The sequence below is a fragment of the Meles meles genome, chromosome 1 (assembly GCF_922984935.1).
Source record: "Meles meles chromosome 1, mMelMel3.1 paternal haplotype, whole genome shotgun sequence".
In the NCBI taxonomy this organism is placed as follows: Eukaryota; Metazoa; Chordata; class Mammalia; order Carnivora; family Mustelidae; genus Meles; species Meles meles.
In genome coordinates, this window is record NC_060066.1 from 151,517,656 (window position 1) to 151,534,150 (window position 16,495).

The 16,495-nt window shown below is 35.0% G+C and overlaps 1 protein-coding gene across 4 annotated transcripts in view; it reads left to right on the forward strand.

The window, feature by feature from the left end:
* Positions 1 to 16,048, forward strand: part of USP33 (ubiquitin specific peptidase 33) — a 57,370-nt gene extending 41,322 nt beyond the window's left edge. For 3 of the 4 annotated variants that reach the window (XM_046014729.1, XM_046014722.1, XM_046014738.1), the window contains 9 exons: positions 784 to 829; positions 1,272 to 1,452; positions 2,321 to 2,447; positions 3,316 to 3,485; positions 4,581 to 4,662; positions 5,416 to 5,524; positions 12,623 to 12,725; positions 14,220 to 14,288; positions 14,855 to 16,048. In XM_046014729.1, the coding sequence (XP_045870685.1) occupies positions 784 to 829; positions 1,272 to 1,452; positions 2,321 to 2,447; positions 3,316 to 3,485; positions 4,581 to 4,662; positions 5,416 to 5,524; positions 12,623 to 12,725; positions 14,220 to 14,288; positions 14,855 to 15,012 (1,045 nt within the window). In that variant the 3' untranslated portion in view covers positions 15,013 to 16,048. Of the gene's footprint in view, positions 1 to 783; positions 830 to 1,271; positions 1,453 to 2,320; positions 2,448 to 3,315; positions 3,486 to 4,580; positions 4,663 to 5,415; positions 5,525 to 12,622; positions 12,726 to 14,219; positions 14,289 to 14,854 lie in introns of those variants that run through there. The other variant, XM_046014747.1, reaches the window with a different exon arrangement.
* Positions 16,049 to 16,495: the final 447 nt, after the last annotated feature.

Here is a 16,495-nt window from a genome sequence, read left to right on the forward strand (position 1 = left end):
AGCCCCGCATCGGGCTCTCTGCGCAGCAGGGAGCCTGCTTCCTCCTCTCTCTCTCTCTGCCTGCCTCTCTGCCTGCTTGTGATCTCTGTCTGTCAAATAAATAAATAAAAAATCTTAAAAAAAAAAAAAAAGTAAAAATTACAGGGGCGCCCAGCCGGCTTAGCTGGTAGAGCTTGGGACTCTTGATCTTGGGGTTAATCAGTTCAAGCCCCATATTTAGTTTAGAGATTACTTAAAAACAACAACAAAAAAAACTAAAAAAAAAAAAAAAAAAAAAAAAAAAGTAAAATATATTGACCTGACCAACTAATTCTGTAAAATTGGGATTCTATTTGGACCCAGTTTTACTTGATATCTGGATGTTATAAAGACATAGCCAGGCCATAAACTAGCACATTTGTTTAAAAAAATTTAAATCAAAGAATTAATAGTCCCTAAATTTTTATTACTGAAATCTTAGTTTAGGTATTTTTTTTTAAATAAGGAACACCAATGTGTTCATTAGTATGTGTTTTTAAATTGGTAGTATATAGTTCAATAATGAGCATTTTTGTCCCTGTGTTTTCTAAGAGATTTTGCTGTATATTTAAAAATACTAGGGATGCCTGGATGGCTCAGGCATTTGAGTGTCTGACTCTTGATCTCACGGTCGTGAGTTCAAGTCCTGAGTTGAGCTCCACATTAGGTGTGGGGCCTACTTAAAAAAAATGAAAAATACTAATGCTTTTGTAGATTCATATGGGAAATTTAAATTTAAATTTGTTTTCTTTTTTTCCTCCCCAGGTTAAGGAATGGAGTAAAGTTTTGTAAAGTACAAAAATTTCCTGAGGTATGGGCTTTATTATAATTAAGCTTATTTTATGTTATAGGAATATAAAATCGTAACATAGTACCATGTAGCATTGTTGAAGAATGGAGTGGTTTTATTGACGAGTTGCTATTTTTATATACCCTTTTAGGATTTTCCATTTTTAAGATACTGAGTTACATAGCAAATAAGTGCCCTTATCTATAAAACTGTTTTGAACATAGTTTAATCAGACATTGTAGGATCTTAAAGGTTATTCAATATAAAATTAGAAAAGCAAATAGCTGTGACTTATTAGGAAGTACCAGGTTTCACCATTTCTACCTCTTAATGTCTTTGGAATCAGGTTATCATAATTGCAGGGTAATGTTTAACCTTGACATTTAATTCAATGTCTGTATTTAATAGACTTTTTTATCTAGTATACAAAACAATAGAATTTTAAATAATCTTTATCTTTTAGATTTTGTGCATCCATCTTAAAAGATTCAGACATGAATTGATGTTTTCCACCAAAATCAGTACCCATGTTTCATTTCCACTGGAAGGTCTGGATCTTCAGCCATTTCTTGCTAAGGATAGTCCAGTTCAGATTGTTACCTATGATCTTCTGTCAGTCATCTGTCATCATGGAACTGCAAGTAGTGAGTATATTAGGTTTAACATATGTCTAGATAAAAGAAGTAACCATCTGAATTGATCTCTTCAATAAGACTTGATTAAATAAAAGGAAAAATATAAAAATAGATATTTCAAAATTTATTTTATTTTGGTTTGTTAAAAGCATGCAGAAAATTTTAGGAAATTAAATAATTTTGCTATGAAGTTTGAAATACTGAAAGTTATATTTTATATAAAATTTAATAAGGACTGTAACATGATCATTTTTACACTGGTTTTTTAAGTTTGTATTTTTGTCCTTATTTTCATTTCAAGTGGTGGTGGGAGGATACAGACTGGAAAAAAAAAATGAGCTTAGTTTTTGCTATATCTCAGTCTCTGCTAGGAACTGAGGATTCAAAAAGTACGTTCATCTTAGGATGCCTGGCTGGCTCAGTTGGTTAGGCATCTGACTTCAGCTCAGGTCACGATCTCAAGGTCTTGGGATTGAGTCCCCATGTTGGGCTCCCTACTCAGTAGGGAGTCTGCTTGTCTTTTTCACTCTGCTCCTTCCCCTGCTTTTGCGCGCTGGCTCTCTCTCAAATAAATAAACATTTTTTTAAAAAACGTACTTTAAGGGGCGCCTGGGTGGCTCAGTGGGTTAAAGCGTCTGCCTTCAGCTCAGGTCATGATCCCAGGGTCCTGGGATGGAGCCCCACATCGGGCTCTCTGCTCAGCAGGAGGCTTGCTTCCTCCTCTCTCTCTCCCCTTGCCTCTCTGACTACTTGTGATCTCTTTCTGTCAAATAAATAAATAAAATCTTTTTAAAAAAAAATTTTTTTAAAAGTACTTTAATTCTTATGTTAATTTTGTACTACTGAAATTATTTAAATGTTTTCAATTCAAATTCAGGTGGACACTATATTGCCTACTGCCGAAACAATTTAAATCATCACTGGTATGAATTTGATGATCAAAGTGTCACTGAAGTTTCAGAATCTACTGTGCAAAATGCAGAAGCTTATGTTCTTTTCTATAGGTAAGGAAGTAATTCTCATGGGTAGGCTATTTTGACAAATAATGGAAGAACATCTCACTTTGGGGTTATAACTTCTAAGACTTTCAAAATGTATCACTGAGTAAAGATTAGAAATTGTTTTCATTCTCATTTTATTTTGTGAGTAGAGTGAAAGGTTATGTGCAAAATGATCTTTTCTTAGGAAAATGTTAAATCATTTAGTTGAAGGGCAAAGGAATAGATTTTGTTTTAGAAAGATTGATTTTTGGGGCACATGGGTGGCTCAGTCCTTAAGTGTCTGCCTTCAGCTCAGGTCAAGATCCCAGGGTCCTGGGGTCAACCCCCGCATCGGGCTCCCTGCTCTCCAAGGAACCTGCTTCTCCTTCTCCCACTACCCCTGCTTCTGTTCCCTTTCTCACTGTGTCTGTCAAATAAATAAATAAAATCTTAAAAAAAAAGGATTGGCACTTCTTTAGGCACTGATGGTAGGAATTAAGTACCATATTTTCTCCTAATAGCCAATAAAGGAGGTATTACTATGAAAATGGATCTTTGGTATTTTTCAGTATCTTATAAAAGGTTTAATACTAGCTACTGAAAAAAAGAAAACATTATTAGATGGATCTTATGAGCAAACATTTGAATGCATACTGTGTGCCAGTATTTAGGTGGATTCTCAGTAGTTATGATACAGTGTTGCCCTCTGGGAGTACATAGTAGTTGGGGGTGGTGGTGATACAAAATATATTTCTCTTGAGTAAGTCCCAAGCCTAGTAAGATTCATAATATTACTGTGTTTGCTAAGTCTAATAAGGAAGAGGAAAAATCCATTTACTAGTCTGATGGAGTAAAATGCATATTAAGTTTAATGAATCATTGTCCTTAACAGGAAAAGCAGTGAAGAGGCACAAAAAGAGAGAAGAAGGATAGCAAATTTATTGAACATAATGGAGCCAAGTCTCCTACAATTTTATATTTCTCGACAGTGGCTAAATAAATTTAAGACTTTTGCTGAACCTGGTCCTATTTCAAATAATGATTTTCTCTGTATTCATGGAGGTAAGGAATTTTGTAATGAAAAGTAGTGGTAGGGGTTTGCTGTTAAATAATTTACAAACTAGGAAGAGGCAAGAGTTTTCCTCTTCCACTTATTTTCTCATTTCTTCATTTGCAGTCTAACTTAAATGTGTTTAATTTTCTAGTTCCAGAAATTGGCTTTTTCTTCAATTTATATTTTTCTTTGATTTATATAGCCTCTTCATAGAAGGGATACTTACTGAGTACCTGTTCCAAACCCTGTGCTAGACCCTGAGAATACCAAAGATACTATTTCTCTTCTCTATACTCTAATTTCATAGTAGAGACAGAGATATACACAGCCAGTTATGATACAGTGAGCACTTTATTACACATTATTTTTCTTGGCCGAGAGGCATTCAGCTGCCAGCTATATCCATGATCCTTATCCCCTTTGTCTAAATTAATAGGTGGTTCTTTTCTGAAGTATGAAAGTGTACTTGGAATTTAACAAAAAAGCCTCATATACTTATTTGCTATATATAACTTAAGCCTTTGTGATTGGCTATGTTTGTGTTTGTACCTGTGATAAATAACACCTTAGTGTGACACCTTGATTAAATTTCATGGTTGAAGACTCAATATTCTTGTTAATTAACTGTTTTTGTAGTGGGAATATCCTGTAGTGGATATAGAAACCTAAACCTTGAAAGGTTTCTGTATGTGAATTTATCGCTTGTTATTTCCCCACTTGAGTTACTAACATAATGCTCTTCCAGTTCTTTATCTGTGACTGCCTTTTATTATAGTTGAGTATATAAGTGCCTCATTTCTTTTGCTAGCTCAAGCTCTATGAAGGAAAGATTGTCTCTTAGTTTTCTTTGATTTCTCCCAGTACACAATCAAGGTGTAGTAAAGATTTACGTAAGTTGCTTGAAGATCTTGGTTAGCTGGTTTTTCTCTACTTAAAGAAATATGTTCATTTTTAGGAACATAATCACAAAAAATGCTTTTACTTAATTTTTAAGAATAATGATTTAAAAATATCAGTGATTAATCAGTTTAAAAATGAGTTTAACCTTTAAAAGTTGTATAAAGGAATTTAAGAATGAGACACACCCATCTGAACTTTTTTAGGTGTTCCTCCACGAAAAGCTGGTTATATTGAAGACCTGGTTTTAATGCTGCCTCAAAACATTTGGGATAACCTGTATAGCAGGTTTGTTTTTTAAAATCAGACAATATGGTATTGTGAAAATCAGTTGGTGAAACTTGTTAAAACGGAATTGTATTATTTCACATATGTTCCTTGTGCTTTATGTTGCTTATGTAGAAAATTCTGTTTTCCATCAGTATTCATTCTGAAGTTTGAAAGGAAGACTTTGTAGTTAATGTGACCCTAGTCTAGATAATGTAATTCTGATTTTTATGTTCTAATTATCTGTACTGTAAGAGCATATGGTGATATTTAACTCTGAAATTTTAAAGTTTTAAATTTTATTTTAAAACGTTTCATATATAATTTCCTTACTGTGTTTTCTTAGTTAAATACTGAAAAGAATTCTTCCATGAATTCTTACCTGAGAGATCAGCGAAAGCCTCCTTCTTATTAAAACTTGATTAAGACTATGGCTGCATTGAACTAAGATTTATGTTATATTGCAGTTTTTGAAAGACACTTGTTTTACTTTGTGTTGTTGCCTCTAACATATTTGGTAGCAGAAATAACCTTAAGGGAAAGTTGAAATATAAAGCTGGTTAATCAATAAATTGAGTCATTGACCCTGATAAACATAAAATCAAGGTGTTACAATTATATGATTTTTACATTAGTTTAATTATGATTGAGAAATTTTCTGTGGGGATTTATTCTTTACTAGGGATTTAGCCATTGACTCCAAGTTGGAGACAAATTTCTAGAACATCCACTTTCTTCAACATTATCATAATTATTAAATTCTTCATGCTTTAGGTACGGAGGAGGACCAGCTGTCAACCATCTGTACATTTGTCACACTTGCCAAATTGAGGCAGAGAAAATTGAAAAAAGAAGAAAAACAGAATTGGAAATTTTTATTCGGGTAAAAGTGATGCTTTTTGAATTGTAAATGTGATATAGGATAAAGAAGTGAGAATTAGTAGAACTATTACTATGTTAACTATGTTATATTAATGAAATGATTAGATGACACGGTTGTAATAGATTTTAAGTGTTCTGGGTATGTAACAGTGAGACACAGGTCACTAAAATTCTAGTGAGTTAAGTTCTTTTGTGGGATTTTACTTTCATGGTTGGTAATAAATTTTGTTTTATGGATTGGCATTTGCAGTAGTCTCCTATTGAAATGGTAAATTATAGGTTTCCTTTAGTTATTTTTTCGGAAAGCATCTACCCAGACTGCTCTCTCCATCCATCTTTTTGTGAAATATAGTATTGTTTTGTGGGACTGTATATACCTAAAAAATACACTTCTCAAAATGAGTATATTATGAAGCATTCCTTGATTACAAGCAACAATCTGAAAGTGGTCACAGAATTAGTAGGAAGAGCTAAACAACTAGGTTTTTGTTTGTTTTCTTGTTTTTGGTGTTTTGTGTTTTTTTTTTTTTTAAGAAATAATCTATTTGATCTTTTTAAGGAAATGTAAACTGTAGCTGTGGAGTTTTCACAGTTACCAGTACAGAGGAATTAGCTTTTGGCAGTTTTAAAATACATCAGATTATCTGCTTTTTTGAAAAGGATCAGCATGCAAGTAAATTAAAAACAATTTAATTGTGGGAGAGTAGGAGATACAGGCTCTGGTTATGAAATGAATAAGTCACAGGAATGAAAGGCAGAGTAGGAATATAGTTAAGGATACTGTAATAGCAAAGGATCAAGACAGATGGCAGCTACACTTGTGGTGAACATAGTATAATGTATAACATTATGGAATCACTATGTTCTCCACCTGAAACTAAGATGTAACCTTGTATGCCAGCTCTACTCAGAATCATTTGAATGTATATATGTTGACTAAATGACCCATCCATATGCAAATTCAGGTTTTTCTGTGGGCTCAAACCTATTTGAAGGTCTTAGGCTCTGAAGTTTAAAACATCACAGTGGTTGAGAAAAAAAGAAATATTTAAGCATGCACTAATGATATGCACTAATTCAGAGAGGCAAAATGAAGTAATTCATAGATAATAAGATAAGTAATTAAAGAGAAGAACAGTCATAGTATTACTGGTTAATTATAGCAAATTACTAGTCTAGGTTGTTTATTTAAAATTATTTATTTATTTATTTAAGGTTTTACTCATTTATTTGACAGAGAGAGATAGCAAGAGAGGGAACACAAGCACAGGGGAACTGGAGAGGGAGAAGCAGGCTCCCTGCTCAGCAGGGAGCCTGGTATGGGACTCGATCACAGGACCCCAGGAGCATGACCTGAGCTGAAGGCAGACACTTAACCAACTGAGCCACCCAGGCATCCCTAGGTTATTATTATTTTATGTATACTATTAAACAACCAGGTTTTATGGACAAGGACTAGTACAATTCCAGTTATTTAGGTAGCAAGAAATAAGTCTCTTCAAAGTGCTATTGTTAATAGCATAGCTCCAGCCTTATATTTATGACCCAAATTCTCAGTAGGGAATCCTAGTAGAATTGGGTCACCTTAGACTCATATGCATTGATAATCCTACTAAGACTGTATTGATGGAGGGATGGTAATTTTGTAAGAGAAAATTGAGATTCTTTCAGTAAAGAGGGGAAGAAGTGTTAAATAGACAGATGAACAGTATGTTCCATGATACGGCTGCCCACCGCATGTTCACACATACATTGACCTGCTTCTTTTCATGGATTTAGGATTTTTTTTTTTTTTTTAAGATTTTATTTATTTATTTGACAGAGAGATCACAAGTAGGCAGAGAGGCAGGCAGAGAGAGAGGAGAATGCAGGCTCCCTGCTATGCAGGGAGCCCGATGCGGGGCTTGATCCCAGGACCCTGAGATCATGACCTGAGCCGAAGGCAGAGGCTTAACCCACTGAGCCACCCAGGCGCCCCATGGATTTAGGATTTTTGTGTGTGTGTGCTGTTACCTAAAGTAAAGAAATTTTCACACACAGAGGAAGATAGTGTAGGTATCGATTTGTTTATTGTGCTTTGACCTCATTTGTTTCCTAAATCTAACGAGGTAAATTTTAGTTGAATATTTAAAATAGTTTATTCCATGAATACTTAAATAAATGGCTAATGAGTATATCCATTACAGTTTGGGGCACAGAAGCCATTCTAAGTATTTTGGGTATAATAAGAATATAGGCAAAGAGAGACTTAAACAACTACTGAAAGGACTGGACAATGAAGGTCAAGAAAACCACTGCTGACTCATAGGAAATCTCGGAGTAGGGTAGGCTGCCATGCTAGATGTAGGAGTGGGGTCGTGTGGGGGGAGTTTCAGAGCCCAAACGGGTTAAGGAAAGCTGCTTATGCGGTGTGCATCTAGTCAAGGGTGTTGAAGCCCAGGCAAGATGAGAACGGATATCCATGTTGGCTGGGGATTGGGAGATGGTGGGTGGTAGAATTGAGGGATTGGTTCCATATGTAGAATTCATCAATAATGAGTACAATGAGAGCTGGATTTCTCATTGTCAGATAAGAGAGTTACAGATGTGGAAAGGGAGAAAACTAAAATGGATTGTGCTATTACTGTTATATTGGACTTGGAGGTACCTTTGTGAACATGTGGTCATACATACATGGGTACGTGTGTGTGTGTGTATGTGTGTGTGTATGCATGTATAGAAACAAATGATGTACATATGTTAATTCCCTAACTTTGTTACTAAAAGGGCCTGGGAACAATGATAATTTCAGTAGGATTAAACATACTTAGCTCTCATCAGGTTTTAGCTGCTTGACATCTCTCTCTAGACATCTCTCTCTACTAAAAGGTACCAGCCTTCCTTAGAGAAATGGCTGGTTCATATCAATGTTAGTTTCCAGATATTTGTCATTTGTATTAGTTGTGTAGGAAAATGTCCTTGTACTTATGAAATATGCACCAAGGTGTTTGGAGAAAAGGACCGTGTTTAGCAATTTACTGTCAATGGTCTGAGGAAAGAAAATTCCTTTGTGTTACATTGGAGTTTTCCTGGAAGTTTGAGATTGTTTCAAAGTTAAAAAGTTAAAAATTGTACAAAACCTTTGGAAATTAGCTCTGTTGCTTGCCACTGGTAAATCGCAGGAGAATGCTCAGAAATCTAACAAACCTGTTAAGCTGCTAATCTCAGGATCCTGGTGGGTTCTGAGGGTGCTCTAAGATGTAAGATGCTGCTGTTAAAGATGTTAGCATGTGACATCAGTGCAGGATTCTTGGGAAGATGCTTGGAAGTGGTGACAAAATCCTATTTATGCCCTCTGTGGATGCCTCAGTCCTTATCACAGCTGCCACCAGAGGAGAGAAAAAATTTCTTTCTTTTGTGACTTCCATATATTGCATATACCATTGATAATGCCTAACCTGGAGTACTACCAGCATAGGATCCTGGAAGACGTAGGCTTCTCCTCTTCATAGAAGGGAATGTAAGAATGAGTGGAAATTATTCATTACGGGTCATACAGTAAAGGCTGCCTCTTGTCAGCTCAGTATTCATACACATTCATACATGTAAGCAGCAACAGTGGCAACAGTATCACGTTTCTATTTAACACTGTGCAGCTTGCTAATGTACTAATATATGCTGCATCTACCTTTTCCTGAACTTGGGAGACCTGAAGTTCTATGAGTCACTATATCCACTTTTGGATGTTAGTCATTCATCTTTAGTTCAATCAATTCAGTCACAATCTCACTTTTATACTGTAATCTAAAGAATGTTGGGGCACCTGGGTGGCTCAGTCACTTAAGCTAATCTGCCTTTGGCTCAGGTCATGATCTCAGGGTCCTGGGATTGAGTCCCACCTCCTTGGGCTCTCTGCTTAGCGGGGAGCCTGCTTCTTGCTTGCCCCCATGCACCCTGTTCATGCTCAGTCATGCTCTGTATCTCTCAAATAAGTAAGATAAAAAAAAAACAACAAAAAATCTTAAAAAATAGTAGAGGAATGAAAGAAAAAAGTAAATGGTAATTTTTTACAAATTTGGTAAATGTTCATATATATGCAGTAAAGAAGAAATGTATATCTACAGTTGATCACTTGCCCATTCCATACTCCATTTTCTTAACCAGCACTTCATTTGGTTGTGGTCGTGTTTACCTGATAAAGAAACCCAGACCATCATTTCAGAAGAATCTGAGGTCTTTGTAATCTTGCCTGGTTTAGTTTTCTCTAGTTGTCTCTTAACTTATAACCTCTCAGTATGGAAGTACTGAATGGTGGTTGCAGTGGGTTGAATGGTGGTCCCCAAAAAAGGTATCTCCATGTCCTAATCTCTGTGAATTGACCTTAACTGTGAATGTGACCTCACTTGGAAAAGGGTCTTTGCGTATGTAATTAATTTAAGGATCTTGAGAGGAGGTCATCCTGGATTATCTTCATGGGCCTAATAAATTCAGTGATAAATGTCCTTACAAAGAGACATACAGAAAAAATATACAGAAAAGGTAAAAGCCATGAGGACCCAAGGCAGAAATTAGAATATATAGCTGCAAAGCAGAAGCTTGAGGAAGCAAGGAACAGAAATTCCCTTAATTATGTCCCCTGAAGTATGTTCCTGCCTATGTCTTGACTTTGGGCTTCTGTTCTCCAGAACTTTGGGAGATGAAATAACTGTTTACAGGCACCAGGTTTGTGGTAATTTGTTATAGCAGTCCTCTGAAGCTAATACAGTGGGTTTAATCTGGTTTTCAGTTATAATCCTCCTTGCTCCTGTTGTGTAGTGGTCATTTTATTTCATCCTTTTTATAGCCAATACAGTAACCCACTTGGACTTTTGGTTCAGTGACATAAGGAACCATACATAACCAGAGGACTATTTTGACTTTCAGTCCAGTAAAACCAATGTTGTTTCCCTTTGGAATTGAATACCTCTAAACTAGTAGAGGCCATAGTTGTGGAGATGAGAAGCGAAGCTTTTGTGAATATGTTATTAGGTACTAATGGATACATCCTTCTACTTTATTTATCTGGTACCTAGCCTCATGTATTCTGGTTATGGGAAAAACAACACCATATATTGGTTACTGGTTTGGAGCTTGGACCACAGCATAGAGGATAGTACCAACCCTGTAAAGTTTTGTCGCCCATGTACAAAAATTGCTGAAGAGCGAATTAGTGTTCTGAACGATCTTTCAAGGTTTCTCCTAAAATGAAGTGCGAAGATAACAGATGGAAATAAAAAGTTTGAATAGGGGGTAGACATAGAATCCAGTGTTTTTTAGAAGAGAATGGTGGTGGAGGGGCACAAATTAGGGCAACTGTTTAGAGAAATTTCCCAGAACTAGAGAAAAACTATATATCTTTAATGAGGTGATTGTAGTTAACTAAATATTTAAAAAGTTCCACCTAGACACATAAGAAATACCCTAATTGCAAAGATTAAGTCCTAAAAATGTCTAGACCTGGTAATGCTATGAATTAAGTGGTTTTATATGGTAGAATCAATCTGATACTACATTCCAAAAATCTGAGTTCTCTGAGGATAAGTTGTGCCTAATTCTGTACTTTGAAACAGACATGCTTTGATCTCTGTGTTAACCGTCAGACAGCCACAACATTTTTCATTGCCTTTCATTGTTCTGTGGAAGCAACTACCTTTTATACCAGAAAGATCCTTGCCCTCAAATAACTTAAATGTTTAATACATAAATAATACATGATATATTAAAAGGTAATGAGTTCTTTGGAAAAGGAAAAAAAATTGAACAAGAGGAATGAAGAGTACAGTGATGAAGGGAGGTGTCAGGTGCATTTTTAAATAGGGTAATCAAGATAGGCCTTAGTGAGAAGGTGACATTTAAGTAAAGACTTGAAGGAGGTGAAGGAGGCATTTAGATATGTGTGAAAAGAGGTGGTTAGTCATGTAAAAGCTTTAAGATGCAGGAAAGTAACTGCTTGGTTCCGGGAATAACAAAGAGGTTTGCGTGACCATGAGTGAATAGATGAGGAAGAACGTATTAGAAGATGAAGTCAAATCATGGAGCCAGATCATGGAGGTACCTACTATAAGGATCTTTGGGGACAATGACAGGGTTTTATTAGATTGGATTATAGGAGCAACATTATTTGGATTTGGCTGTCTTCTTCTTCAGATAGTATGTACCATAGGCATTTAGTTACCCATAATGAAATATTTTAGATGTCTCATTGTCTTTTCATACAAGTACAGTTGGTACAAATACATTTCAGATAACCTTCATTTTCTTTAGGCTCTTTTGCTTCTACCTTTCTATTTCAATTATTCTGTCAGTTAGACTCTTCAATTGAAAGCAGTAGAAGCCACATTGGCTGACTTAAGCAAAAAAGAAATTTATTGAAAGGAAAAGTTGATCTGATAAATAAAATTAAAAAAAAAAAATTGAATAGCCAGTTCTCCAGAATCTCAGGAACCAAGCTAGCCCTGGGTATGTAGCTAACAAAATTGTCGTTGGAGTATATTTCACCATTAGATCACTGCTGAAGATTTCCATTGCTGGTAGAGTTTTGCCTAGTTGAGTCACATATCCATTTCCTTAGGCCTTAGAAGAGGAAGTAAACATCTTCAGGGACCTTAGTTCTACCACTTTTGAGAATTTGTCTTATACATGTATGTGTATTGTTTGTGCAATGACATGTACAAGATTATTCATTGCAGCATTGTGTTTGTAATAGCAACATGTCCACCAATATCTTAAGGAATAGAAGTAAAGGGTAGACAGTGGATATAATATATTTAAATAAGATTTACGCATTTGATTTTTAATAAATACGTGGAGTATTTATTGGTTTGAAGACTTGCCTTGACCATTTTGACCTAGCCAGTGTCTTATTCTTCTTTTGTGTGTACTTGTAAATTTTGAGACATAACCTAGACATACTTGTTTATCAATAGGTGTTACTGTGGTACTAAGATAACTTAGCATCAGTGTACATCACATTCTTTATAAGGAATTGGCCTTATCAGATGCTTAAGTAGAATGGTTGTATTATTCTGCTATAAAGCAAGTTCTAGATACTAGGTCACTGATTTTTTTTTTCTCCCTATAGCTCAACAGAGCATTCCAAGAGGAGGACTCTCCAGCAACTTTTTATTGCATCAGTATGCAGTGGTTTAGAGAATGGGAAAGTTTTGTGAAGGGTAAAGATGGAGGTAAGTAATTAACTGAAAAATGAAATTCTTTGCTGATTTTTTGTTTTTGAATATCTCTATGCACTGGGATTACACCAGTGAACGAGATAGAAAAAGATCCCTGCCTTCAGGGATCTAACATTCTAGCTTATATTCTGGTTGGTTGTTCTAAACCTATTTCATGACTTACCGCATATTCATAGAAGGAATAAAGGAACTGAGCAAAATTAGTCTGCAGTCTTAATATTGAAAAGCTAAAAAAAAAATCCACCCAACAATAAGATTGGTTACATAATGCTTTAACTGTATACATACTATGTCGACTTTAAAAATAATTTTGTGACAGTGTGTAATAATTAAAAAGATGTTCTTGATAAATGAAAAAGGTTGCAATACTATATTCATAGTTTGAACCTTTTATATTTAAAAAAAATTGGCAAACATTTGCAAAGGCAAAAAGACCACAAAGATATTGAAGCTGCTTATCTTTCTGTAATAGGATCACAATATTTTTTTCTTCCTTGTCCCTTTTTGTTTTGTTTTACACTTTTTGATAATGAACATGCACTGTACTTTTGTATTCAAGGGGAAAACAGGGTTTTTTTCTTCTTAAATTGAAAAAGGATATATTTTAATATTTCATTTAAAATATTAGGGCTTTTATTTACTAAAAATACAGTGCTTTTATTGTTTTTAGTTTAAGTAATGAACATCTGAAATAACTCAAGAATTACATAATTTCTTTTTAAATTACAAAAGAATTGTTCTTTTATAACATTAAAAGTGCCTTTTAACCTGTGGTCCTCAAATGGATAGTTGAAGATTTTAGATGGTGAGATTTTAGACGGTGAGATTTTAGATGGTGATGAAAAATCCTCTCTCCATTTCTTTCTTGGTTCTATTTTGGAGGGGAACTGAGACCCAGAAAAGAAGAGGTTCAGAAGATGATTAAAAATTAACTGTAATAGGGGCGCCTGGGTGGCTCAGTGGGTTAAAGCCTCTGCCTTTGGCTCAGGTCATGCTCTCAGGGTCCTGGGATTGAGCCCCACATCATGTTCTCTGCTCAGCAGGGAGCCTGCTTCCCTTCCTTTCTCTCTGCCTGCCTCTCTGCCTACCTGTGCTCTCTGTCAAATAAATAAATAAGGTCATTAAAAAAATCATTAAAAATTAACTATAATGGGGCATCTGGGTGGCTCAGTGGGTTAAAGCCTGTGTCTTCAGCTCAGGTCGTGATCCCAGAGTCCTGGGATTGAGCCCCGAATTAGGCTCTCTGCTCAGCAGGGAGCCTGCTTCCTCCCTTTCTCTCTGCCTGCCTCTCTGCCTACTTGTGATCTCTCTCTGTCAAATAAATAAAATCTTTAAAAAAATAATTAACTGTAATAATATGACTACAAAATAATCAATTTGATTATATAGTTATGTCCCTCAATTATTTCTGGCACAGATATACATAATTCTTTGGTACATTTCTTTGAAAAGTACACATTTTGATCCTTTGTTTTTCCTTTGACTTAGATCCTCCAGGTCCCATTGATAACACTAAAATTGCAGTCACTAAATGTGGCAATGTGATGCTCAGGCAAGGTAAGTTGAATAATACTTAAGCCATTTGTTACTGTTAAGAATAAAACATTACCGGGCACCTGGGTGGTTCAGTGGGTTAAAGCCTCTGCCCTCTGCTCAGGTCATGATCCCAGGGTCCTGGGATCGAGCCCTGCATCTGGCTCTGTGCTCAGCGGGGAGCCTGCTTCCTCCTCTCTCTCTGCCTGCCTCTCTGCCTACTTGTGATTCTGTCAAATAAATAAATAAAATCTTAAAAAAAAAAAAAGAATAAAACATTACTAGCCATCTGTGCTACTTTTTACCCAGCTCAGTGATACAATTCATACATGAAGTAGGGTAGATAGTGGGAAAGCTGCCAGTGTTTGTTATCTGAGGAAAGATTTGAGGCTTTTGATAGGAGCTAGGAGAAAGTACTAAGACAAACCATAATGTTGTAGCTTATAATAATATGGGCTGGTAGTCTGGTGTTCCATAAATTCTCAGTTATCCGTGGAGGATTAGTCCTGGGGGGGTGGGTTACATTTTGAAGGTTTTGCATTATGAATATGTAGGTTTGTAAATATTATTCTATTTGCACTTAATTCTAGGAGCAGATTCTGGTCAGATTTCTGAAGAAACATGGAATTTTCTACAGTCTATATATGGTGGAGGGCCTGAAGTTATCCTACGACCTCCAGTTGTTCACATTGACCCTGATATACTACAAGCAGAAGAAAAAATTGAAGTAGAAACTCGGTCTTTGTAATTCTGAGGATATAGGGAGTTTTAATGAGAAATCATTTTCATTTCCTCTCACATACACTTGCAAAAACATTCCTAAAAGCATGTTTATTTTCTTGATTTTTAATATTTTATTCCTTCTTACTGGGCATTATGGAAGAATGTGTTAAAATATGTGATATACTACAGGTTGGTATATTTAATGCTAGATAACTTACCATAAAGTCTTTCAGTGTAATATTTTTGAAAGGAAAGGGATATTTGTGATCATTTGGTAATCAGTAGGTTATCTTTGATCTTTATACTACATGCAAATCCATACTATCCTTTGTAGTTTTGTAAATACTTTTGCTTTGGAAATTTTTTCATTACCTTAAAACACAGTAACTCTGACCAATCTTCAGTTCTCCAAAACTCTAATTTAATTGTATAGTTTTGACATGGCTTCATATAATAAAGAGCCTATTTTAAATTGAGAGTTGTAGTCAGAAAAATGTTAATTTCCTAAAGCTCAGGAAACGTTAGGGTGTCACTTTTGCACTGCAGCATATAAACTAGCATATTAATATTTACAATATGTCTTTTTGAATGTATTAAGGATGTAATTAGTTTGAGTTTGAGTGGAATTTGTGTCAGCAGATGTCCGTAACTTATTGCCTCTTATACTGTAAAATGTTAAACTCTAATTCCTATAACCCTGGATAGTATTCATTAATATCAGTAAAAAACTTAGAGTTAGTTTTAGGGCACTTTTTATTTTGAGAGCATGAAGTATGGAATGTGTTGATGAGATTGTTGATAAAGCTGAAGCTACTTGCAAAATGATTTTTTTAATGAAATGCATAAAGTCTTTTTGAATAATATAGTATGCACCGCTATTTGCTTGATTATGTGATGTCAAAAGTTTAACTATATTCCAAGTACAAAAACAAACTGGATTACTTTGAGGATGTGAATAGCATTCATGATGGGTTTGTTTTGGTGTGGGGCACCTGCCACCAGCTGAAACAGTGTTGTTAAAATTAGTTCAATAAAAATGATTTTAAAATGTATAACTTGGATGTTGAATTTATTTGATGAATATTAAGAATAAAAGTATAAAATTTGTTAGTATTATAATATCTTCCTGTTATTTCTTAATCAGGTATGCAAAATAAGTCATTTGGTATAGTATTTAAAGTTCTGATGTTTAATGAAATGATGAGCTTAATACAGTCATTAAGATGTATTTCAGTTTTTATCCAGTTTTAAGTTTTCTTCTGCCTCATAATTACAGTGCAGTCCTCTTCATGGATTCAACAATGTTATTGATCTATCTCTGATCACCAGCGTTTATTATAATTTTGGCATTAGGAGATAATCAAAAAAAGGTTTTGTTTTTAATACCACTTGCCGTTTATTGGATATTTATGAGTCTTAGCCTACTAAAGTGCTTTACTGATATATATATATATTTTTAAAGATTTTATTTATTTATTTGACAGAGATCACAAGCAGGCAGAGAGGCA